This window comes from Phaenicophaeus curvirostris, chromosome 7, assembly GCF_032191515.1.
Source record: "Phaenicophaeus curvirostris isolate KB17595 chromosome 7, BPBGC_Pcur_1.0, whole genome shotgun sequence".
Lineage (NCBI taxonomy): Eukaryota > Metazoa > Chordata > Aves > Cuculiformes > Cuculidae > Phaenicophaeus > Phaenicophaeus curvirostris.
Genome location: NC_091398.1, coordinates 37,914,608 through 37,941,264, shown reverse-complemented (window position 1 = coordinate 37,941,264; position 26,657 = coordinate 37,914,608). Strand labels below are relative to the sequence as shown.

The window sequence follows — 26,657 nt, the reverse complement described above, 5'->3', positions numbered from 1 at the left end:
TATTGAAGGGTAACTTTTCAACAAGACAATCTTGCTGCTCTTCCACGAACTGGAAGTTTAGACTATGATTACAGTGTGGTAATATTACAAGATGAGGGGATCAGAATGGTAAGGATGGGTCATGTGGTAGAACATGATGGGTCAGACTAGTAGGTGTGGGAAATGCTGTCCTCCGAGTTCAGTAGAGGACCAAGGGATAAAAGTAGGTTTTGGTCTTTCCAGAATCTTGTCCACCACCGTTATGTAGAACATTTTATTTAACCATGGAATTGACTCTCATGGGAGGCAGAAAACAAGATCTAGAGGAGAGGCCAGGAAAGATGTAATATGCATACAAATAAAGAAAACTCTGCCGTATATGCCATATATAACAACAAACCTTACAAAATTAGGAACTGACTCGCCTCAAAGTGGATTACTCCATGAAAGCCCACTTGAATGGTTTTTGTACCTTTGCTGAACTGTGCTAGTGACCACTGGCATGGCCAGAGCTGCTCATCCCAATGGAAAATGAGGCTGTTTTGATATTTAAGTTCCTATGAACTGCCTTAATGGGTCAAAGTCTGTGCATCCTATTGATTAACTTTAGCAATAATTATCCTCATATTAGCTAGTATCTGTTTCCTATACATACTCAGGCATGTGTTGATGTAATGTTTTAGCTTAAGGACTTGGCCCTGGGGATGGTTCAGCTGCCTTCAATTCACCTCAGCTCTAACACTGTTAACGGGCCTTTTCATTGCACTGTTACGGGCCAGTTCTGATGCAGCAGTTTTCTAACTTGTGCTGTTGCTGAGCTCCCAATCGATTTGAACATGTTAAATTTTGACTCTTACGGTAGAGTTTCTAGCTCAACATTTTATGCTTCTCTCCTTCCCAAATGCTCGTTCATAGGAGTTAAAAAAATAACAGGTATTCCGTACTTTGTGTTAGTGACAAGACATTTGGGAAGGAATCATCCAACCTTGAAATAAAATCTTTATTGAAAGCAATTCTACATCCATGCCAGCCAGATACATTGTATGATCAGAAGAGATGTCCCAAGGGAAAGCTTGGCGCAGTAGACAGGGTTGATTACTTGGACCTCCTGTCAGTTCTTAACTCATTGACAATGGCTGAGACATTTGGTACAACTTTGTTTTCTTTATTTGGAAGTAAAGTTAATATACTTACCTTAACTGTGCCAAATGTACTGGAAAATAACCTGATAATAAAAACGTACCATCCTACACGGTGATAACGTCTGTGTGTGTACAAGCACATTTTGGCAGTGCTTTTGCAGATGGGTTTTTCAGTGTTAGGAAGGAAGCACAAGTACAAAATGATGCACAGATAAACTATCAGGTTTCTTTTGAAAGTATTTCCTTTCCATTTAAGGCTTGTTATATACTTGCTTGTGATATAGCATACTACTTCAACTTCTATTGTAAACTTATTTCAGTTCAGCTATAGTAGCTGTTCTTCAGAAAGAGCTTAAGCGATTTGTGGTACTAAAAAGACAACTAGACCATAAGATTTGGCTTTGAGAGTCTTCTTAAAAAGACGAACAACAATAGGTGTCCCTTTAAAAAGGTCAAAGCCTTGCAGAGGTATCCCTATCCCAAGAGAACTCTGTGACCAGCTTAGGACAGAGGGTAAAATCCACCTGCTGTGGAGGAAGGGTGCGCAGCCTGTACAGTACTTAACCCCATCTTGGGAGACTTATGGAAATAATCAGTGGTAAGTGAGCCCTGATACCACAAGCTCTATTTATGTAAACTCTTCAATAAATTTAAAATTTAGTAATAAATTGGGATTCTTGATATTTTATGAATGCAAACTAAACCTCATTATTATTTATGTACTGGCTTTATGGATGATTTGCTCAGTTGCATTACAGTGGTATTCACCAGCTGATGAAGCTAAGCAAATGCAAACATTATCAATTGAATCCCCAGCTTGTTGTTTTGAAATCCCTATACCATGTTAGGAAACAGGGGAGCTTTGTGTGTCTGTAGCTGTGACCTGAGGTTTACGTTTTTAGAGGAGCTCCAAAACACTAGAATGTCTGTTGTTTTCAAAATATGATCACGGTGAACTAATACGGTTTTGAGCTACTTTCTTTTGCCTGTGTAAAATGCAAAGGTTCTTTAAATTCCTCTTTATTCCTCAAGCTGGATTCAAAACAATAGGTATCCAAGTCTGGTAATAGAGAAACCAGGTCATGGTGTATGATACAGTACCAGAGGGGTCAGAAATAGTTCAGACATACTTAAGAGCTTGCTTTTGCTGCAAATAGCCTCCATGGCTCCTGGCCTACAGAAACTCCATAGGCTTCCTGTTCTCTGCAGCTGTGGGTTCATATTACAGCTCTTTGGGAAAATTCCCTTTTCTTCAGTTGGTCTGGGACACAAGGACGAGCCCTTGATGCTGTCTTCTTCCTCAGACTAGCTTTTAAATCTGACTGTTGGATGGCTATATATAGTACCTGGACAGCTGACAGGGACCCGTTGGAGAATGAGCTTCCTCAGGGGATCCCCTGCATATCTCACAGCACGAGCCATTCCCTGGATGAACTGCCTTGGAGTCTAGCCCTAAGTGAAAATAATAACTAAACTGAGTCCAAACATCAGTTCACAGTTGGCTGAATAGACTCCAAAACACTGAAGAAAGCCATTTATTCTAACTTAGCCTGGTTTAATAAGAGGACAGTTCAAAATAAAATCTTCTTACTATTGTGTCATAGAGTCATGGAACTGTTTAGGTTGAAAAAGACCTTTAAGAGCATCAAAACCAGTCATTAACCTAGCACTGCCAAGTTCACCAATTCTGGGCCAACTTTGAACTTTGCTAGCTGTATGACTTCCTTTCTGAAGAACGCACGTACTTTTGCCTTTGTCTGGTCTTGCAGAGGAAGTCTTCATTTTCCACATGGCTGAGGCCAAAATGTAAAAGCATGTTTTGATAGCTAAAGAGACTCAGATCTCTACAGAGGCTTCATGCAATTGTGTCCTGAAGATCCTGGTGTGGGCAGAGGTTTAGGTTCTGTTCCTTTAAGCCATGCTGTGTTCAAGACATGGATTCAAAATCTTTCCACACCATCTCTATTACTATGAATGTTCCAGGTCTCCCTTTTGGAAAACTGATCCAACTGGGCCACCTGCTAAGTTCTATTTATTACTGACAGCCAGCACTCTGTCCTCACAATTTGGCTTTGTTTGTAATTTTATGTGTCTGAGTGCAAACTGGTTCTGACTAATGCTCATATGACCAGAGGGAGGAAGAGATCTGGTTAATCCGTGTTATCACAATGCAAGCTGCTATTGAGCCTAAAGATTGTCTCTTTGAGGATAACCATTGAGTAGGAGTCAGCAGAGAACCACAAACTTCTTTAAGGAGCATCTCGGACTCCTCTGGCTTCAGCTTTGCACATGAGGCATTCATTTCTGCCTTAGCTCTAACAGCCCTGTAGCAGCACATATACATCTCAAACAGCAACTAACCCTTCTTCAAAAGCCACACTACCACTACAAGCATGAATCTTTTGCTGGGGAGGGGACAGGAGAGAACAAAACCACCCGTCACAGATGTTAGGCAGATGCTAACGCACTTCTTAGAGGTGTTTGGATAATAGAGTGATGAAGGCAGTGTGAGACTACACAGAACAATATATGTTCAGACAGAGATATAACACACAGAACCCTTAACTGTATTTTTGGCTTGGGGTGTAACTTTTGCTAAGATTGATTTTTGTTGTTTTCAATTTTCTTTTTTTTAGTTCTATTTCTGATTTTTTCCTGTCGAACAACCAGCTTATTGTCAAGACCAACCTGTCAGAGATTCTGGGTCTGCATGTTTTTGTGGCCTGTGTGGCTCAGAAGGCAACAGATAGTTTTACATGAATAAAGCTTTAACTTTTTTAATTGCTTAAATATTTCAATGCAAGAATGCCTGAAGCTACATTTCCTTGTAACGTTAAAAATAAAAAGCAGTCAGTAACAATCTCCCTTAAATCAAGAATTGTAAATATAGAACCTTTATCATCAGCACAACACATCCAAAAATGTCTTTGTAAAATAAATCAAATTATATGAGTTAATTGATTCCAGGCAACATCAGCAACTGCAGGTGGAAACTGAATAACAGGATGTTTATTAATGAAGGACTATTAATCAAAATTGACAATATCAATTCCTGTTTCTTTTATTTGAATTCTACCTGCAAAATCCATGGACAAACTCACTGAATTTTAAAATAAAAAAAAAAAAAGTCAAGAAAACACTAACACTTGGGATTTTAGTTTTATGTGCAGGGCTATTTGTTTAAACAGCGAAAGGATATCCTAAATCCAATTTGACAGGCTATGCCAAAGATGCCAGTGGTAATTAATTAGCACTTAATTTAGACCACAGAACAACAGGATATGGAATTGGTGCTCAGTGCCATTTCCCCTTAGGCTTCATCTCATGAGGGTCAGGAGTATGGCTGTTGCATTGAAGGTCAGTAAATAAATTGGGGGAACACATTGACACTGGACTTTTGATGATAGATATCCTTCACCCTTATTACTGCCTCTGGCTATTGCTGATGAGAAAAAGACTGCAATTGTTCTGTGAAGAATGCTGTACACAGGCTTGATTCGAGCAAGGTAGCGTTTGAACTTGTGCATCGTACAGTAGTGATGCTGAGTGCTTCCTGTGGGTAGAAAGCTGCCTCAACTTTGTATCTGGGCTGGAAATAAACTTCTAACTGTAGTGTACAAAGCTTGAGGAACTCTGACAGATGAGAAAATTCACTTAAAAGCAGTCCTTAAGTTTGCTAGATTTGTGAGCTTAGCTTTAGATTAAATATAATTAAAATCAACGGAAGATTTTAAAGTGAGGTTAGAAACTAGGTCAACAAGGGAAAAAACATGTTTCCTTATTATCCTATTGTTTTTTGTGTTAGGAATATTTGATGTTCCTCCATAAAGCTAAAGGCTCTTAATAAAGGTGGATTAATGTTCTTAACAGCATTGTTTTCTGATGGGGACACTGAGGCTTTGATGTGCTTAGTGATGGACAAACAAAAAGTACGTGGCAAAAAAGCAGAGCCACCAGTTCCACCGGTAACTCGGCTGTTTCCCTACTCAGCAAAAGAAGCCACCCTTCTACAACACACCCTGAGCAGAGGGTATATGGAAAACGTGTGGGAGACCCTATAGGACCTTGTTCACAGATGCATATAAATGACATTCTTTTGTTCAGATTTACTGGTAAGAAAAATAGAAAGATCATGAGACTCCTGATTTTGAGGATAGATTTGGATTAAATACTAAGAAGAAAGGTTTTCCTGTGAGGATGGTGAGGCACTGGCACAGGTTGCCCAGAGAAGTCAAGAATACCCCATCCCTGGAGGTGTTCAAAGCCAGGCTGGATGAGGCTTTGCGCAATCTGATCCAGTGGGAGGTGTCCCTGCCCATGGCAGGGGGGTTGGAACTGGATGGGCTTTAATGTCCCTTCCAACCCAACACATTCTGTTTCTATGCTTATAATATAATCCCTCTGTTTCCAGGAAACCCAACGTCTCTGCCAGCCACTAATATGCTCTTTCTTCCACTGATCTCTACCCATCTATCAAAAGAGCGGCTCAGGTGGAAGAGTGTCAGCACTGGTACTGATACTCAGCAATTTGCTTCTTACAAACTGTACCCTGCTATGCTTAGGTGGTCCAGTTCTACCATGGTTTGCAGGACATTGAACAATGTGAACTTCAGCATTTACGGCAAGGAAATACTTATTGCAAATCCTAGATGTACTCCACTAGCACTGATTTATCCCCTTGGCCCTGAGAAGTGCTGTCTGCATTGCTGCATCAGGAAAACACTGAATTAGACAGCAGCCTGTGCTCAGAAAATGTATTTCGGAAGCCCCAGCTCAACAGATATCTTAATGTGCCCTTCATCACACCCTTTGCAGCATCTCTCTCAACGAATGAAATTTTGATTATCGTTAAAGTCGCTGACAAAACTCCCAGTGACTGGGAGAGAGAAAGGAGTCAGAATTTCCCCTTATATTCGCTTAACTTTTCTCATTTTGCATATATACTTTTAGTAAGTGGAATTACTGCTTTTGACTATATTCAGTCTATAACCTCTTGCAGCCTCCAGTTATAGCCATTTTGTGCTATGGTAATTCAGCTGATAGCAAAAAAATCAGCTTTGGATGTGACAGGTTTACTTTCTGACTTAAAAGCCAGAAATGGAAATTGAGTAGAATTTCAGCCTGGGATGTTGAACTGTATACAAGCTGCTCAGAAATTCATCTTTGTTAGTGAGTCTAAGGTGCCTCATTAAAAACTTAGTTTCACTAACAACACATCGTTCTTTGTCCTGTGTCACAGATAAATTATTCAATTTTTGAGACAACCAGTGATTTTTCTTGTTGAAATCAGAAAATGGGGCACAGAATTCCACAGAAGTTGAGGACCAAACACTCACCAAAACTTTCCTTCTCTGTGAGCTCCTGTATATGCAATTACTTCATAAATAGTTTTGTTTCCATTATTTTTATATAATGAAACACCTCTAAATATTCTATTAATTGTCCACAATTTAAAAAAATCTGTTTTTTAAACTATACTATCACTATCTAGTTGGTTGAAATTGAAGTCTTTCTGTAGCAGCCTGCCCAACAGAGATGATTTTATATGGGATCTGACCTCAACCAGGATCCCTACTCTTTCAGGTTCAGTTCTGAGCTCTCCACAAGCTACTACTGCAATATATACACACTGTGTTTGTATCAGATTTGAAAGATGCTTTAACATGCCTCCCAGCATCACGATTGTTTCAGACCTGATATTGAACATGAGTAGGATGAATGTATCTCTTAAATGCACTAGTGAGTATGTGCCATGAGTCTTTGATTTCTTTAAACTTATTTACATTTTACTTGCCCTTGAGCAATGAATTTACTATGTCAGCATTGTCTTTTCTACTTGCACTTTGTCTGTCTTGTCCACTCACCTTAGCTTGATGTTTATTTTTTGTGCACGTGTATAGTCCATTGCACTAAATGCATGAAGTGCCTGGAGTAGAGGATTTTCCATATATTGTGTCTTTCTAAGATGCACCCTTTGTAGTACCGCAAGTTCTGCAACATTTCCTAGCTTTAAATCAGCTTCGAATTTTCTCATTAGTTCTTTTTTAAGTCAAACATCCATTCATACCTTTACTGGTCTCAGATGGCTGTAGTGCAATTGCATTAGATACTTTACAAAAGTCTTTATTCTTTATACAGGTAGCCCTACCTCTTACAGCAGTTGTGCTTCTTTCATTTTTGAAGCTTCAAGTGACGAGACTTTCCAACATCTGATTTTGTCTGGCCTTGATCAAAATCCACAGTGAGAAAAACTGGTGTGTAGCGAGTCTCAGACTTCCTAACTGAAATCATGTTTGACAGACATTGAAGAATTTAGGCTCGACAGCTATTATTTTGCTGTTGATATCAAAGCATAGTCATCAGTCTTGGGACAGCTCGTTCAGTAAGCAGCTTCCAGGACATCAGATCTCCCAGTCATAGTTTAACAGAGTCAAAAAGCCCTCAATATACCTAATAGAATTCCAGAGAAGCATTTCTGGCAATGACCACCTGCCAGCCAGGTCTGTCCCTGCTTAGCCTTGCTTGTTTATGTACATAGATATACTGATCTTGGAGATCAAGCTGTATGCTTTTTATTTTTTGCATGTGATTCTTTTCATTGCTCCTGAAGACCACTGACACTGTGTTATCTGGCCCTCAGATAAGATTAAATTCAGGACATATTTGTAGGTACTGCAAGTATCTTCTACAGCAGAAAGTGTCTAACCTTAAGTGAATGGTTGTAAATGGATTTACAAGCCGAGAAAGTGCTTCCTTAGGAAGAAAATATTGTATCAGGATAGCAAGATACATAGACTTAATTTGAGGTGCTAAGGGGCATGGTTTAGTGTTTGATAGGAATGGTTGGACTCGATGATCTGGTGGATCTCTTCCAACCTGGTTATTCTATGATTCTATGATTCTAATTTAATGAGAAGAGTAATGTGGAAATCTATTAGCGTATAACCCAGAAAGTTTAAGCAGTTCCTCACCATAGTGGTCAGGTGAGATTTAAAACATATTCAACTAGCTTTGAAATTTGCCCTGAGATAGAAATCTTGGAGCTGATGCCAAGTCCATAGCAGCTGCAATTACTTCCATGGGGTAGACTCTCTAAAGGAATGGAAAACTCATTCCTGTGATGACATTTTTATGGAAACAGGTCTGGGTTGTCCTAGGAGGTGGTCTTAAGTTGCCTACTACTAGTATTGCCACAAACCTTCCGAAAACTCTCTCTGATCTGAAAGTTTGAATACAGAAAACGGATGTTCACTGTAAATTTTACCTACTGGAAAGCTTCCATAAGCCATAAGGTTGCTCTGCACTGCTGGGATCTCCAAGGTTGCTGACAGTGTTTAGGAAGGACCATGAGGATGGCAGTGATCTGGGAAGTGAGAGCAGTTTCAAGGCAGATGAAGTGCTAGCCCCAGGTATTTCAGTGAGGCTCTGTCTAGTGCTGGCTCAGAGAATGTGATGTAAAAGGTTTGCACTTTGTCCATGAAAGTGCTAGGATTGCTACGGGAGAGGGATTACTGGGATCTGTTAAAAATACAGAGCTTTTCTGAATTCCCTTCTCTTGGCTCGTCTCCATGGCAAGGGGTCTTCTCTCAGAAGACCACGACAAAACTCCGGAGAGGATGCTGCAGTGCTGTCTAATGGTGAGGCTGAGATGAGTGTGGAAACCCACAGCTTGGAGGAGGTAACTGGTTGCGTCTCAGGGACCAGGGGAGGAGACAAATTGCTGTATGCTTGGCTGGAGTTAGCCGCTCCACAGATTTATGATTTTACATTGCACCATAATGCGTAATGTACGAAAAGATAAATATTTTCCATTCAGCAACATCTTGCTGTATTTTCATCTAACTCTATAATTTTAATTATAAAGTGAACATAACCTGTATCAAATTATGATTTTGTTAACATATTGAATAGGGACGAGAAAAATAAATACCAGATTTTATACTGTACAGGCACATGAAGGTATAGTAAAAAAATCTGGTTTCCTTGACCACATTGTCATAATATGCATATATAACTGCTTATTGAATCCAGGCTGTGTAGACAACAGAAAGAACACTGGCTCCATACCATCACAATGCATGCCCACAACAAAGAGGAGGAAAGAACAGGCTCTTTCATTGTGTGTTTCTAAGTATTACCAACATAAGGGCTAAAAACATTACCTCTGTCTGAAGTATATCTATATATCCATGCATAAGTTATTAACTGGGCTCCCTGAGCACAGTTGCTGAAAATATTAATATATTCAAATTATATTCTAGCTACTGCAAAACCAGTAGATCAGACAAATGTATTAAAATCTCTTCAGACAAAAGGAGTCATGTTATTTATAAAGTTCACCCCCCCTTTCTGGAACACAAACCTTCATTGTATATAACATATGAGAATGCAAGATGATCCTTAGATGTCAAAATGTGGCTTAAAGTTTGAATGTAATCATAAAACAGTGATTCTAATGCTTGCCATAAACAAATTGTCACTGGCATTATGTAACTTAGACTATTCACCAAGTATGAACGACGGGAAGAATAAAAGGTGCCTGCCAAACAGCATGGGCCAAATCTGAAGGTTGTGCCAAGTTGCTCTAGCGGACTGGGAATTCAGATTTGCACTCCCCTGTGCTCAGGCTGCATCTATGGCTTAAATTAGAGCAAGATAAAGCCTTTTTTAAAAAAAAAAAACTTTGTCAGCTTAGACTCTACAACAACAAAGAAGCAACCAGTGGCTTTTGCAGACCCCCCTCGCTCATTCTTTTTTAGAGGTGGGAAAGTGGGATAAAAGTTTCCTAATTGCTGAAGCTCAGCATGGCCTTCTAGGACACAAGCAGGCATGGTCAGTTCCCACCAGCAACACAGACCAAAAGGGAAACACTGGTCTTGGATCTGGTAGTCTGGCACGTTGCATGTTATCCAGTGCATGGGGTACCACCTCAGTGCCTGAGACCCTGCTCTTGGCTTGGACTTGTTAGGAAAGCCGGCACAGAGGGTTAACAACAGAAAACCATGCACTGTGAACAACTAATAATTCATATATATACTTTCCCTTAGTCTGGTCTTCGGGAGTCATGTATATCTCATAATAGGCACACTGCACAGATTTGAACTGTAGCTAATTGTTGCGTTAAGGGACAACAACCTAACTAGGTGGTTGTCTACCAACCATTTTTTTCCCCTTCTGCCTTCTAAAAGTAAAATGAGTTTTTTTCACAGCCTGAAAGAATTGTTCAAACAGAGATACTGGTTTAACTCATTATGAATTATTAGTGGAAAAGTGGGTCTCAGAAATATGTTTCATCTGAAATATTTTTCGTCACTTGAACATGTGCCGTCCAGAACTGGCCTTATTCTACCAGTCACTGGGAACAAACACTTTGCATTCACAGATGCTCCTAATTTGGTGTGGTTTGGAGTGTAATTTAGATCAAACGTCGCCATGTAAATGAGTCAGGGTTTCTTAATTAGGTGCCTTTAAAGAAAAAACTTGGACCACATCAGTAGGTGTGGGTGTGGTGCCCACAGTACTGGAATCTTTCCTATAGATGAAGCTGAGTTTTGTTCGGGCATACTGTAGGTTTTTCTTTCCTTTTTTTTTTCCTTTTTTTTTTTCTAAAGCACAATAATAAATCTGCAGATGGCATAGACATAAAGACGCTACTTCAGAGGAGCTGTCTAAAACACTGTCTCTTTGGCAAATGCCTTAAAGTAGGTCATTCTGCTATGATTTAGGTTTATATTTCATTGCCAGCTTTTTGTTCCCATTACAAGGAGGGTGCATTCCAGTCCACAGATTTGCTCTTCATTTTTTTTTTTTTCACATTGGTTTTTATTTACAAGAATTTGTGGAGCCTCGTAAGAAAATGGCCAATACACTGTCAGAAGTACTAATCATGCACTTGACCACAAAAAGAGATGTATGAAGGTGATAACCTGCGAATGTTGGAATGTAAAGTACCATTCTCTGAAAGCAAAAAATGTATTGATTCTCTTAACATGGTGATTGAAATGATTGTTGCATCTCTTGCAATGTGTGAAAAATGATTTGATCTAATGTCATTTCAGAAGTCTCGCAGACCAGGAGTACCCATTAGCTGTTCTGGTATTTGCTTTTTCTTTTTATATATTTACCATTGGAAATCTTATATTTTATAGCATATAAAAAAAATAAAAAATCATCAGGGTCTGTTTTCCCATCAAAGTGCTGGGGGATTTACATGCCAAACTCCCCCTAGCCTTAATGAATTACCTGCATAAATTCCATTTCAATCGATAGTAGAATAGATCCTATTGCGTTGTATTAATTATTTTGCACAGAACACTGACATTTTGGCATTAAAGTCTGTTTTCTTTTGTTTTTTCCTTTAAGTTCCCATGAATATCTTAAGAAATGTGAAGCCTAGTATTTATTTTACAGCCTTATTCTGAGAAAAATCCTATACTTTTAGTCAGAAAAATGAAAAGCATTGTGATTTACCCTTTGATGACCTAGTCCTGGACATTAACGTGTTAGGGTCCAATGTCCAAAAATAGAGAAAAAAAAGATGGGGGGGGGTTAAAAAAGCCCTTTGGTAATGAATTGAGCATTCTTAATTTTCACCAACAAAAAACATTCCAGTTGAAAAGAACGCTAACCCCAAGCAATATTAAGAGGTTACAAAATCACATAAATTAACTCCGCCAGTGATATTTTACTAAAACTTATGTGAGTGCAAACCAGAAGCAGGACTCTCACATGGTCTTGATTAACCAAAAAAGTACTTAGCAGTCACTGGCCTTCCCCGAGACGTGCTGTCCATATGCACACGTACGCCCACAGTGCCAACGTGCACGTGGACAAGCCTCCAAAAGCGTGGGGGCTCGGGGTGGGGGGCTGGGAAGAAGGCAGAGAGTGGAAGTGAGAAATGTTCACTGTGTCATCATGGGTAAGTGTCTTACCCTCTTCACTCCTCACTTTCTCCATGCACGCAACTAGGATAATAAAACTTACTGACCTGAAAAGGAAGTTATGAGATTTAATTAATGTTTGAAAAGCTTTTTTGAGATGGTTTGATATTGAGTAATGTGGGATGAACAATAGGAGCTCTTTGAAACAGGGGCTCTATCTCTCTGTATTTGTGTACTGCACCTAGCACAATGGTGCTGTACAGCCACAGTCAACCGTATCATAAATATTTAAATTAAAACTATGATAATTATTTTTATCATTCTGTTATTTGCTGATACACCAGTTCCTACATTTTGAAGCTCAGTAACATTGAAAAGTACCAAGTGTAATTATTTGCCTGATTGTTATGAAAATCAAGGTTTGTATTTTTAAATACGGTTGTGGAAATAGGAAGCATATGGAAACACAGGTAAAAAATATGGTTTTAATTACTCGCCATTCTTCTCGTTAGAAACACTAAATCGTAAGGTATTCTTCAGGGAAGAGGCGAACTTTGCAAACTCTCGTTCTGCAAGAAGAGTAGGCATGACTACAAAAACCTTGGTAGCAGGTCTCCCCGGTGTAGAGTAAGTAAACTAAACATGCATAAATGTGCTTCTGGAAGACTGGATTTATTTTTTACCTTTAATCCAAAATCCATTATTACTCCTGTCCTGTGCATACTTGCGCCTGAAGCACATTTTCTTCTGTCCACTAATTTACATGGGCTGAATTTAGTAGACCGATGTGTACTTAGCAGGGAGAAAATGGGTTTAACTCTTCTCCTTCCCCCTAAAATAAGCTCTGGGAAGCTACAGTAAACAGGATGAGTGTTGGCATTTCTCCATCTCCTTTCTAAAACTCTTCTATAGCTGAAACAGAGAAAACCACGTGTGCAAGAGCATGTCTTGATATATATTTGCCCTTCGCAAGCTAGAAACTGAGTAATTATTTTCACGTAAATCTTAAAATGCTCTTCAGGGATGACTGAGTCTTTTATGCCCCTGGGCAGTCACCTACATGCTCCTCTGGTGCAAGAGGACGTTTGTCCTCCTCACATTTCCAGTAGATGTTCCCAAAGATTGTAGGAGTAAGGTTAAACTTTTCTCCCTGATGCTGTCCTGCATCTGAAAAGCAAGAGCTGCTCATGAATTGCCTGATTTTAAAGAAAGGTCTCGAATTAGGAAACAATTTCAACAAATAGTCTTCCTTGTGACTTCAGTTAAGCACTCATGTGAATCCACTTTCCTGAATCTGGGCATTTTTCCTGAAGCACAATTTAAGTGCCCATCCCACCCTTTGGGTCACAGGTCTTCCACAGGTTCTTTGAGGTTTCCCAAACAGAAATTTGTTGTGCAGTTCTCCCATTCAGGGGATTGAATTTTCTTTCAAATAACTTTTACCTTTTTTTCCCCTCTTCTTAATAAAAAGCTTATATAGTTCTTAATGTAATCTGTTGTTCTACTATGTGAAAAAAAGGGTTCTCCTGAGCCTAGATTAATATGTAAGCCTGCCTGAAACTGCTGATATGACACACAGTTTAGTAAGAGAAAACCACATATGTTTGCTACATCCTTCCTCCACCAACTTTGGTAAAAAAAAAAGAAAAGAAGTTTGATGACATCCCCTGCTTAGTCTTACTAAATGCCATACTTTATTTTCTGCTTTTCCTTCAGAATTCTGGGTACCACTGCTGGACTTGTCATGACATTGTCATTGTGTCCTGGTGTACGCGCTACTGTGGGCTTCTGTCTGCACATGACTTTTTTCTCTTTTTTTTTTAATCTTTCATAGGTAGAAATAAGTCTGTTTAGTCACATGTATTTTGCAAAAGCCTATGCTCTTCAGAATGCAGCTACCACGTGCTGTGAGGTTTGAGGGGTGGGTGTGTTTCCTTTGTCAAATTTGGATGCTTTTCTCCATTCACAGACCTACGAATATGGGGGAAGATTATTATTCAAAGCAAAAGAAGCATGAATACTTACGACTTTTGTTAGTTGATATATTAATACATAATGGGTTTGACTTAGATATAAAGTTCTGCTCTTGATAAGGAGCTTTATTTCCAGTGAAACTGATGCAACTAGTTACCAGTAAGAATGAAGAATTTGGGAGGGGGGAAGGCAGTCAGAAAGGAAATCATTCTCTTTGAAAGAGCAGAAAGCTTGGATGGCATCTGAAAATATTTCAAAGTACTATGTACAGTATGGGGAAAAATGGAGTAGAAAAATGGAATTTCTTGGATTCAAAGGTGAATCAAAAGGAACTGGCTTTTGCTTGGACAAGGCAGCCAGATAGGCCACAGTAACAGATCCACGTGATAAACCAAGAGACAACTGCAGACCTCCCCAGACAACTTGCCTGAAGTGCCTGCCAAGGAGGCAGATGCTGCTGCTGGAAGAATATCTTCCACAGTTGGGCATCTGGATTCAGTGCTTTCCACGTAAGGGAGAGGGATGGTAGCATCAGGCTGGCCCCTGTCTTCCCATTTAATTATTTCAACATCCATTTTATACTTTTGTAAATAACACATATTATCCTGCCTTTGTGTGGGAAAATAATAAGCAAGGAGAGGGGGGTTGTCTGTAATATGTCCCCTCACAGGGGGGTCTACATGGATGGGTAAAGCCAGACTCGAGCTTGGCTGCCCTGTGCTCCAGCCTGGTCAGATGTGAGACAGCTCAGGTCTGGGAGTCGCAGAGCTGCCTTGCAGTGGCATGGAGCTCAACCTAATAAGCAGAGCAGGCTGAGATTCATTAATTTAACATTAATAAGCACAGCTTATTAGCTCAGGCACAGTGCTGTACAATGCGGGCACATAGCTTCTGGAGCAGAGCTGCATCTGCGCTCGCCAGCTCAGAGCATGGTACAGAGGACACAGCCAGGGTGTTCCTCTCTCCTCCTGCATTTTGCATTAGTGAGGAAAGAGTATTTTGCAGTTGCTGCAGAAGGTTCTGTGCAAAGACAAACTCCTCCAGCTTTTTAGATTTTTAGTGCTGGTTTAGACTGAGTCTTTAAACCATTGGAACATCTTGTGCCTCTGTTTTCCAGTGGGTGTATGATAGCTTCCTCAAAGATGTGCCGTAAAAGAAGGTCCCAATCATAAAATACTGTAAGGTCCTTAAAGAGGAAATGTTCCTTCTGCTTCATTTGAACTATATTATTGTAGTAAATTATTAAGTACAAATAATGATGTATTGAACAGGGATTGGTTGCTCAGTTTTGTTTGTATAGAGAGCTAGTGCATGTCTTCTGCATCATTTGATGTCCTGCGTATCCCTGCAAAATAGGATCAGAAAGGTTTATCTTTTTTTTCTTTTTTTTTTTTTCTGGTACTTGCTGTTAGCTTACTATGTTTGGGAGTAAAATTGACTGGAAAGTATGCAACAAGAAAGAGTGGAGTCCTGAGGAGCAACAGTGTTGTTTTCAGAAATGTACGGAATAGCCACTTCCACCACTTCCCTGGCAGCCAATGCTTGACAACACTGTTGGTGAAGAAATTTTTCATATTATCCAATCTAAACCTCCCAAGAGGCCATTACTCTGGAATTATTCCTTGTTACTTGGGAGGAGAGGCTGACACCTGCCTCATTACAACATCCTTTCAGAGAGCTGTAGACAGGGATGAGGTCTCCCCTCAGCCTTCTTTTCTTTAGACTCTACAGGCCCTGTTCCTTCAACCACTCCTCATAACGCTTGTGCTCTAGACCTTGCAGCTTCTTTGCTCTTCTCTGGAAATGCTCCAGCAACTCACTGTCTTTCTTGTGTATTTCCTCATTCTCATTTACGGAGCCATGAGACTATTCTAACTGGCTTCTGTCTTTCACATTCACAAGTTCAAGAGAATAAACCAGTTTTTATCTGTTTTTGATGCTTTCAGTATCTATTCTGCTGCTTCCATCTCAAGAGACCAGAGCCTATGGAATAGTCCTGTCGTTCCTCGAGGGCCTGTATCAGAGAGGGCTGATCTTCTCCAGAGAGACTCAGGTAATTGCTTCTATAATGCACAGACCCCCAAGCTGGCCCAAATATTCCATTTTCTTGCATTCCATCATGGTACCATAGTTCTGTGGCAGTATATCTCTAGCTTATCTGGATAGCACATCCACCTTCCCACCACATTCATAGAGTTGTAATCAATCCTAATATTGTGTACACATGCATTACAAAGTATTGGTATTTTCTTATCTGTATTTTAGTGGGTCTTTCGATTTTCTTTTATGTTTCTCAAAAAAAACTACCAGGCTTGGTCCAGTTTTGCCAGTTATTCTGCACATACACAGCAGGAAACAATTGCTGTCCCAAACAGATTATGCTCTAAAAAGCCAAGGCAGACAAAGGAAGCATTATCATCATTTTGTAAACAAGGAACCAAGGCACAGAGAGATTAAGTGATTTACCCAAGGTCACCCAGAACATCCGGTCAAAGCCAAGAAATGAACCCACGTCTCCTGAGTCTCAATCAAGTGATTTAACCATGAGATCAAAGACTTATTGCATATACCTGATAGCTCTCCCCTAAGATGCGGTAACAAAACTTTCTTCAAGTTGGGATTAATGCCCCATGCAGTGCAGTAGGTTTTATATATGGCATATCTGTGCTGAAAGTGTGTACCCACTTCTTGCACTCAGGTTCTTCCCAGGAAATAATTTCCCTTATTATTCTTCCACTGACAGTGATAATTTATCATCCTTCTCTGGATAAACCACTGAAAGAGAGAATGTCCACACACGGTGCATCAGATGAAAACATAGAAAACTGTTTTTCTGCAAGGCCGAACTTAGTAATTTTATGGACTGTTAAAATCCTTCCAAGCTTAATGAAATGGGGATGTTCCCACAGCTGCATGGACTTAATTTTGCAGTTTCAACTGGAAGCTGCAAAACAAGATAAGGAATCTACATCTCTTATATGTACATGCCAGGAGAATATAGCAGAAATGATCAGTATAAAGGCATCATTCATTATAAGCTCAAAGTTGTCTTTTATCTGGAGTCTTTGTTACTCACTCAGTGGAGTCATTATATCATTCCTGAGAAGAACTACTCCTCTGTGTACAGGGTTTCCATGCAGCCCTAGCTTTCTGCTTAGTCCCTTCAACTCTAAAAGTAGTTTCACTAAAAAGTGATTGTGCAAAATGGCTCTGGTTAATTGCACCAGCAGGACAACCATGAAGGAAGGAACAGGACCCTGCACTTATGTGCCCTCATCTTCAATTCTGCAACTTCTTCCCAGTCATTCTGCAAGTCAAACAGCTGCAGGTTAGTTTCCAAGTGAGCGCGTGATCTACATACGTTTTTGCTATCAAATCCATGAAACACAAGAAGAAAACCAAAAATGAACATGAGAACTTGGATTGACTTTGTGGGCTGACATCTTTTGCAAATGGAGCTCAATGAGTGTGGAAACCACAGAAGAATGATAAGATAGACTCTCACAGTGCCATTTTTCTGACTCTGTGGTATCTCAGAAACATTAGGAGAGCAAAAGTGCACTTCTAAATCTTTCCTCAGCATCTCTTAAATGTTCTGTGTGAACATGAGGCACAAGAGCTCGTAATCTATTTTCTTGGGTGAGGTTATTTCTATCACTACATGCCTCAGTAAAGGAGTTTGAATGACAAAGATCTTGATAATGAAAATATGGTGATCTGAAGGTCTGTTGTTAGAGAAAGTCAAACCAAACTGGAGAAATGTAATGCTGGCACGTGTTGCATTTGCTGAATTCAATATCCCTGTGGCATAGTAATCTACTGAAGTGTCTGACTGCATCGAAGGAAACAGGACTGTTTGGTTTTCCAGTAGAGGCATAATTTGTTTTTTGCTTAGACATACTGATTTCTTGAGCAAGAATAGGATATACGTAGATATCATGAATCATGCTTAGTTTTGCCAAAGAATGTAATTATTTTTGGTATTTTGGATGACGTTTCCAATAGGATTTGGACACCACACACCAATTCCTTTTCAAATTATTGATCTGTTAGTACCACAGTTCTACTTACTTCTTTAGATGCTCAAAGAGGATTTTCATTGTGTCATAATTCGGTCTGGGAAGCTTTTTTACCAGGTTCCTTATGGATTTGATGCGAGTGGTGTTGTCCTGGATTTCTAAAGGGGGTGAAATACGAGAAAATAGCCACTTAAATGCCATGTTGCAACACTAGTTTGCCCAGTACTGTATCTAATAAATTAACAAGAAAAGGTATCATTAACATGTGGTTGAAAACATGATATAATGTCTTCTGCCCCCTTAATAGAGAGCAAAAGTAATCTACAAGGATTCAAAATTTTTCTTAATCTTGAGGAAGCATTTTCTGATTCACGGATTTATATTCTTATGCTTTTAATTTATTTTATTGGACTGTTAGACTGTCAACCTGAGCAAAAATACTTCCAAGTGGTAAGGGACACATATTTTAAGACCAAAATTCCACTTTGGAATTACATTTGCCCAATAATGCAGCTTCTGTGGTGGATGTAGTTCCCAGGTAGTCTTTGTTGTCCCTTTTTTTCTCATCATAATTTAATCAGTCATATTTATGAATCTCTATCCTCAATGTTATACCCCACCATGTCTGAAAATATAAAATAATTTGCTATTCTTTTTAGTCATGCTTTTTGATGGTCAATTATTTTGAGAAACTGTTCTAGTGTGGCTATTTTCTAATACCAGTTTAATCTCACAACTGTAATTTCTGTAGGACCCCCCCCCCCCATATTTCAAACTCACAATTAGTAATAAAGAACACAGTACTAAGATTTAATCTCTTCTGAGGTGATAAGAACATTGTTCTCCTTTTGTTAAGATATGCCTTCCTGTTGATGATGCATGTTTCATAGTTTCATGGGGAAGCTTTGACTGATATATTCATCGATTTGTATAAGATGTTGCAACTAGAGCAAAGTCATGTACAACTGTGCTTTCATTTAGGAGCAGATTAGATAAGGTGCCAGTAGGTCTGACGTAGGGAAAACATCTTGCATGTTACATGCCCTAGATAACCTGAGAATACTTTTCTGATCTTATCATCTATGATTTAATTATCACCTATCATTCTTCGTATATGTTCCTTTTTAATATTCATATTACCCTAGCACCCAGAGATCTCAATCAGGAATGAATCCCAGTTGCAGTAGGTGCTGCATAAGCAAACATTGTGATGAGTGTTTTGATTCAAAGATTTCACCAGAAAAAAGTTTCATACAAAAATTTTCAGTGAATGGACTGTAGTTAAAAATTAAAATTTCTAAGGATGTATTCCTAATTCCTGTTGAAATTAATACTTCATGCACACAGATATAGATGTATGTATATCTATCATTTATAGTTTGAATATTTATGTAGCTATGAAAAACAAGATCTCAAAGTAGTCAATGCATAGGCATTATTTTCCAGTAAAAAAATCCTCAGATTTTCATATGGATTTATTCTGTAGGAAGCCATGTAATTGACAGTAGCGACAATGAAGTCACTCACAAATGAAGAATATACTGTCTATGTATTTTACTCTTGTTCTGGTTTGACCTATACAGAGCCTTAACTTCTGAACAGCTTAAACTCTCTCAGTCTTGCAAACCAGCCATCCCTTGGTGTTTTCTGCCACAAGCCATTAGCACTGTTTATTTTTGTCCTATGGATGATCTGTCCTGTGGAAATATGACTGAAGCTACAAATGAATACAACGTGAAATTTGCAAAAGTAAATTTTTTGTAGGAAGAGAGGCAAAAATCCTCTGGGCTTTTGATTTGTGCTGCTTAGTGTTTACACGTTCTATCATGTTACTAGGTAAGTTATATTCAGATTGGGGCTTCCCTGGCTGTACTGCAACTTCTCAGAGAAACTTTTTCAACTAGTACATTTTGTAAGTCTGTTTTGTCCTAAGAATTCAATGGACTCGAGTGGAACCGAAACACCGAGTTAGGGAAGGATTCAATGGAAGGAAAGGCTCGCTGTTTGTCTCTTGTATGATATTTGCAAGGAAATATCACACAGTAAAAGTTTATTGTGCTATTTTGAAGGTAATATTTCTTCTCTGAGTTGATTAACATGGATATCAGCTTGGTAACCCCCTTCTCTACAAAAAAATCCCACCCTGCCTTACAAAGGCTGTGATTCCTTATAAGGTATATCTGTAAAAGAAATAAACTAAAAGGCCAGTATTTATTTACAAAGAAATTATTTATTGAGAGAATGGCAAGGGTAGAAAGCTTTGTTTTAGCGCTTACTCTACCAAAGTCATCAGTACTGAAACACAAGGAGAAGAGTTCCTTAGGTTGGCACTAAAGCACAAAACCTGTAGAAATTTTGCATAAAATTGTTTTGTGAATTGGCCGATGTGTTAATTGCTAGTCTATTGTAAAAGAAGAAAAAACAGGCAACATGTGGTAACTTTAGTCAGCATTTCTGAACTGGGAATGATAAACACCTCTGCCTGGCTCTGGCATTTATCAGTACTGAGATATTATTACCACATAGAGTCACAGCATGGTTACTGTTATCATCAAAAAAAAAGAGCCAGCTAATCTTAATGGTTTGTAAAGCCGTTACCTGCACTGGTCTGACATTTATCATGATCATTTTACCACATGAGTCCTACATTGCAAAGGTATTTTATCTGGAAGGGACATCACTATGAATTATTATTTGCAGCTAGGTAGAAAATTGTATGTTGTAGATACCTTTTCTCATTATAAATCACAGTCACATTTCACCATTTCCCACACAAAGCTGCTGAGCCCAGTCTTTTTGCCATAACACTTAGTCTCGCTCCCTCTTATAGCTCCATGAAAATATTGGATACTCTTTCATTAAAATAGTTGATATTGGTGGGTTTTTTTAAATGTTATATACACGCTTGATTTTTCTCTAGTATAAAAGAATTTATTTTTCCACTTGAGAGGCTGAAGAGGATAAACTGTTCATTTTTTTTATTAGAGCTTACTCTCACTTCATTTTTTTGTGGCTGGGCTTGTCTTTACTCTTGACCTTGTTGATGGAATATTTAACAGATCAGATGCAAGATCTTATGCTTCACTTGCAATACCTATGCATTTGCTTTCTTTCTGTAAAGTCTTGAGTTCCACTTTCCTAGAAATTTTCCCCTTTCAGAATTGTAAGTAGGAAGATTTTTTTAACTTAGTTTTTTTTTTTTTGAGGTTTTTCTCTTTATTATCCTTGAGTAGAGGGAGGAAATCCTTAAATGAGGGTTTGTATAAATAGTTGTGAAGAAGGTACCCCTCTCCCCATGCCGTATTATGAAGTCTAGCAGTACAGCGTGCAAAGGAAGGAAAACACTCTGAAGAGCTGTTAAATTCTCCAGCTGAGTCTAGAAAATGAAGCAGACCAATTCTGATAGAAAGAAATAATACTATTTTTCTTTGTATTGTAAACATTGGTGAAAACCTGGGGAAAAGGTTCCTATTTTGGGAAGCTGGTCTCTTTTTTTCTCTGTGAAGATTTCTGAAGGAAGAATTATCATTATCACATATATCAAATAAAGAATGAGAGGATGTTTAATTATTTCTGCATTTTTGGGGCAAAACATAGAAGATCTAGGTGGTAATTGCAGCAGATCAAGGTGCTCCAAAGTGGATCACAGATGATTCTCCATGTAGTATTTATAATTTGGGTTACAGTCTTTAAAAATACTACTGACTCCCTTTAACAGAGCAAAACTGAGGAGATGCTCTCTTGTTTATATTTAAATGAAGAATGCATTGACAAAAAGCCCACTTAATATTATATAAGCTCTTTTGTAAATGAGCTTTGGATAAACATTTGAGCACAGAAGAAAACATGATGTGTCTGTAACATTAACAGTGGCTGGGTAAAAATGAATGAAGAAAGTAACCTTTAACACTCCTGTCCATAAAGAATACTTAAGCAAATCCCACCGAATCTTTCTTTTAATCATTAATTTTAAACGGATGTAGATGTTTACAACAAACCACTTTGTTTCAGAACAGGAAGTCTAGGGTTTATCTCCAATAACTCACGTTTGCTAGGAAGGGATGTATGTCTCTAACCTGACATGCATTCATTATTTTGTAAGGTACTGGAGTCTGACCCATGACCCTCCTCAGACCTGCTGCATTATTCATGTCTGACTGACTTTGTATAGTTTTACTATAGCGCCCGTTTCCCTTTACCAGGCATTTCAGTGCCTTGTGCATGTTTAATGTTAAATGGCATTTATGGCTCACATTAATGCCTAATTTTATCACAAACCATGGTTTCTTTTTATGCTTTCGAGCCTCGCAGCCTCACTGCTGAAAAAAACAGTGATTTATGATGTTGCATAAAATATCAAACTATTGATCTGCCACCTAATCTATGTCTTGTTGTTGGTTTTTTGAGCCTGGTTTTCCCTGATTTTCTCACATGGCTCTTCTCACCTTGTTTTGTTTTTTTTGGATATGATTTCTGCTGTGGTTAAAACGTCACACACTGTTGCTACAGCAAAATCTGTCTGCCAAGAGTTTTTCCAACAATTCGCGGCTGATTCAGCTGCCGGGAGAAAGACGGGTCTTGTCTGGGGCTTTTTTTGGTTTGCTTATTTCATTTATTATTATTTTTTTTTTAATCGGAACTGAGTGGTTTAGGTGGATTTTCAAGTGCTAATGAAATTGTGAGACTTATGGCGCTGGCTACAGCCAGTCGTAGTGTGGGCAGACGCTCTGTGAGCTTCCCCACTGTGCTGCTGTGCAAGCATCCCCGCTGTTATGTTTGCTATAGTTTTAATGTCTGTGAAAAATTCCTGATGCAACTAAATTATGTTCTGCCCTCTTGTTTGTATAAATAAACACCCGACTTAGCCAATTCATCTTGCTCTTGCCCATTTTAGAAGCTTGCCCTGTCACACAATGCTTAACCCCAGTCCTCGATAGCTTTGGTGTTATCAGAGAATGAAAACTTGTTTAAAAGAGTGCTCTGCTAGCATGATTTTTTTTTTTTTTTCCAGAGACGCCAACTGCTCAAAACTCTGCTTTCATTTGGTAAATCTTCATATTCTGGAAGTCATGCTGGCTAATATACACATATTTTTATCAGTAAATATATGGATAAATCATTCTTATTACTTTTAATGTCAGGTTATTTTAATGTTGCCATATGCAACATGAGAGTCCCAATTTTAATCACTTGCAGTACATTAGGGCTATCGTCTCATGTAGATACATTGTAAAATATTTTCTTGTTTTTTAAAAAAATCTATAAGAAGCATTCAAACTAAGTAATGTTTGCTATAAGGAAAACAACCAATTTGTGATCTGAATTGATTTTACTTTTTATTCATGCCTCAGAAATAAATGTTGCAAAAGAAAATGAGATTTGCATGAAACCTTTCTATATGGGCAATTGATAAATTCATCGTATGTGATATAAAGTGGAGTTTGCAATGAATATTCATACAACTTTTACAAACCATTAGCAAGACCCAAGACAATGAGTTTGCAACTCAGTCCCATTTAACAAAAATATATGTGGAATTAATGGGAAAAAACAGCACTTAGAAAAGTTAAACTTTAATGTATCAAACTCCAGGTGCCAGAGTTTGAGGGAAATAACCAATAATAGTCATTTTTTACATATTTGATGGGACTGATTATGCAATGTGCAACTCTAAATGGCTTATAGCACATTGTAGCATGGTTCCATCCCATTGGCTACAGTAGGGTGCAGGCAGATGGATGACAGTGACAAGGAGAGAAGTGCTTTTGCTTAGCCGTGCGTTAAGATGCCATCCAGAAGCTCTGTGCACTGCAGACACTTCATTAGGATGCCAGGATAATGGTAAACTACCACTCAGAGTGACACCCCATTTCCTGCTTACTGAGCTCTCCAACCTCGGCAGATGTCAACAATCTCACAGTGCTACAGAGCAGACCTAACTTTCCAGGCACTTTGACTCCAATTTTTTTCCCTTAACAGTGCCATACATTACATGCAATATGTAACAGCAAGTACCAAACAGAAAACAAAATTTGCTGCCCTAATTATAACAAAGCAGCATCTGACTTAGGAACCGCATGCCCAGCGTATGTACAACCAGTTAGGCGGCGTAAAAGAGGAATGTCAATCAGTTTTGGGGGTTAATTAGACTTAGGACTTTGATAGCTAATGGATCGTCTGATCCCAACTGAAATGACTGTGCTCCATGGCTAACTTCTACCAAGCCTCAGAAAAATACGCTCAGCTCTTTCCTGGTATTTCATACACTGTCGCAGCCTTGCGAGGGGTTTTCTGCACAGAAAGAGCAGACTTGAGCATCTGGACGGTGTGATATTTTCTCTGCAAATGCACAACTCGAGGCAGTAATGCACCTCCCCAACAGCAGTTAAAGCCAGCAGAGAGACTGTGCTACGATGCTTGACCTGCACTCCTTTCCAGAGAAACATAAATAGTTGCTCACACTTTCAAAAATTGCCTTCAGATGCAGAAACTCTATCCATGAGGTCAGGATTTCTAAGGTAATTTAATTTCTTGAACCTATTGGTGAGTGATTATATATGTTTTTGATATCAAGAATTCTGTTTATTCTACACACAGGATTTTTCCCCACTTTTTTTTTTTGGCTAAAGAGGTGACTTAGCAGTAGTGCTTTAACCTACCACAGTGATGACCTATCACTACTTAATTTTGTTGTTCAAAGTGATGGAAGCACGATAAGACATCACTGCCAGCTCCAGAAATGCCCACACTTCTGTCTTTCACAGCCTCCTCTTGCCCCCACTACCCATGCTAAGGGTGGCTTTGGTTGGCATCCCTCTGGTCCTCACCCATGTTGTTCAAATTGACACGTTGGTTGAGGACCTGAGGATGGATAGTTATTCGGGGCAGAGAAAGAAACATGGTGCGGTAGAAGGATGCACAGGGCTGAGGTGGCAAAGCGTTTCTCAGATTCACCCTACGTGAAAATTAGGATGCTGAATAGGAACTGTTCCAGAACAACTGTAAATTTGGGGCTGTATCCTGTCACATATATCTAGCTGTTGTCTAATTTCCCTGGGATAATTCCCACTAGAGGTCTCAAATGCACTCTGGCTTCGCTCACTGTGAATGGCACCCTTGGCATCGAGTCCAGAGGTGGGATCAGCCCCTTATTGGTACCCCAGGAGAGACTCCAGGAAGGGTGAGAACTGGGGGGATGTTTTAAGTGGTTAAGCTGTAAATTTTTATGCTTAAAAAGAGACTTTTAAAATATGCTGGAAATAATTCTGTGAATATTCATTCTTGTATTTTTGCTCTGCTTTGTCTAACTTTTAATATATTAACCTCCAGCAAAAGAAGGAAGCATGGAAGTTCATTTTTCAGCTGACCCATATGAAGGGGTTAAAAGGATTCAATATTTTTAGTAATCAAAGAAAAGCATACATTTTATTCTTTCCTTTTTTTTCCCCCTTCTAACATTATAAAAAACAAAAAAAAGTAAACAGCATCTCCCCAAGGGAGATTTGGATTTGAAGACTGTTCATTATATCATTTGAATAAGACTAGACCTGGCCTTTTGACTTTGAACCACTACCAAATTTCAGGCTGTGAGGAAATTGTTCTACATTTCCTGACAAATTGAGTTAAGCAGACATTAAGTGGGCTTTAAGAAAACAAATGGCCATCTTTATCACAGGTGGACACTGATGGCTTAATGGGGCCTGGGCTGATTGTATCACTTCTAATGGCTTGACGGGAAGCATTAGGGTTTTTGCATAAAGAACTGGCATTGCGAACCCTGCTAACACAGACCTGTCAAGCGTTCTGTATCCCTTTGTGCATGGAAGCAGATGTTTGTATGTATACTATGAACTGGCATTAGAGCAAGCGACAGATGCCTGTATGAATGCCAGGTTTGTGAATTTTTACAGCAGGAGCATGTTCTGAGGAAGTGCAGCCCTGCCCTCTATCATAGGTAATTCCCAGTGGAACTTGCTAAATCCCAGCTATGTTTTCATTATTTGGTTTTCCTAGCAACTGGATGAATGCGTCTGTCCTGAAAATGCGAGAGATGAGAACGCTACCAAATTCTTACAAATTCGCGCTACCGAGGCTGGTTTGAAGTTATTATTTTCTGCAATTTCCTTTTGCACCATGTAATCTAAACCAACATTTCTCAGAGGGGAAAGTGGTATTATAGCTATATAATTAAAACTTGCATTAATGCTAGCCGGTGAACCATTCTCCCCCCTCCTCCTTCTTCCCCCCCACTCCCCAGCAAAAAAAGAAATGCTGAATTCGATACACGGCGTTACGCTGTCTTCTACATTCACAACTTACACTATAGTTGTCTGTCAACAATACGAACAGGTAGCTTGCAGTCCATTAAACAAACACAGTGCCCCCCTCACTTTTATTTGACATTTTATTTGGCTGTGACAAATGAGCAGCAGTTGGATTATAACATAATTTGTCTTGTCTTTATTACCAGCACAAAGGACACCATTCATTAATTATTCTGCCGTTGCAGCTTAACACTAACTGGAAAGGTCCCTCTTCGGACAGATGGCGGGGACGATGTTATTTATATCAATCAGCCAAAATCCTCAACAAGGATTACTGTTCCTGAGACTACAATGATTTATTTCTTTTTACCTCACCCTCCCTCAACCCCCTTCTGCTTT

The 26,657-nt window shown here is 39.0% G+C and overlaps 1 protein-coding gene across 1 annotated transcript in view; it reads right to left on the bottom strand.

The window, feature by feature from the left end:
- The window catches only part of ARHGAP15 (Rho GTPase activating protein 15), a 325,214-nt gene that overhangs the window by 4,888 nt on the left and 293,669 nt on the right, over nt 1-26,657 (bottom strand). Inside the window, exon 14 of the mRNA XM_069861592.1 lies at nt 18,047-18,152. Coding sequence (XP_069717693.1) covers nt 18,047-18,152 — 106 coding nt within the window. The remainder of the gene's footprint in view (nt 1-18,046; nt 18,153-26,657) is intronic.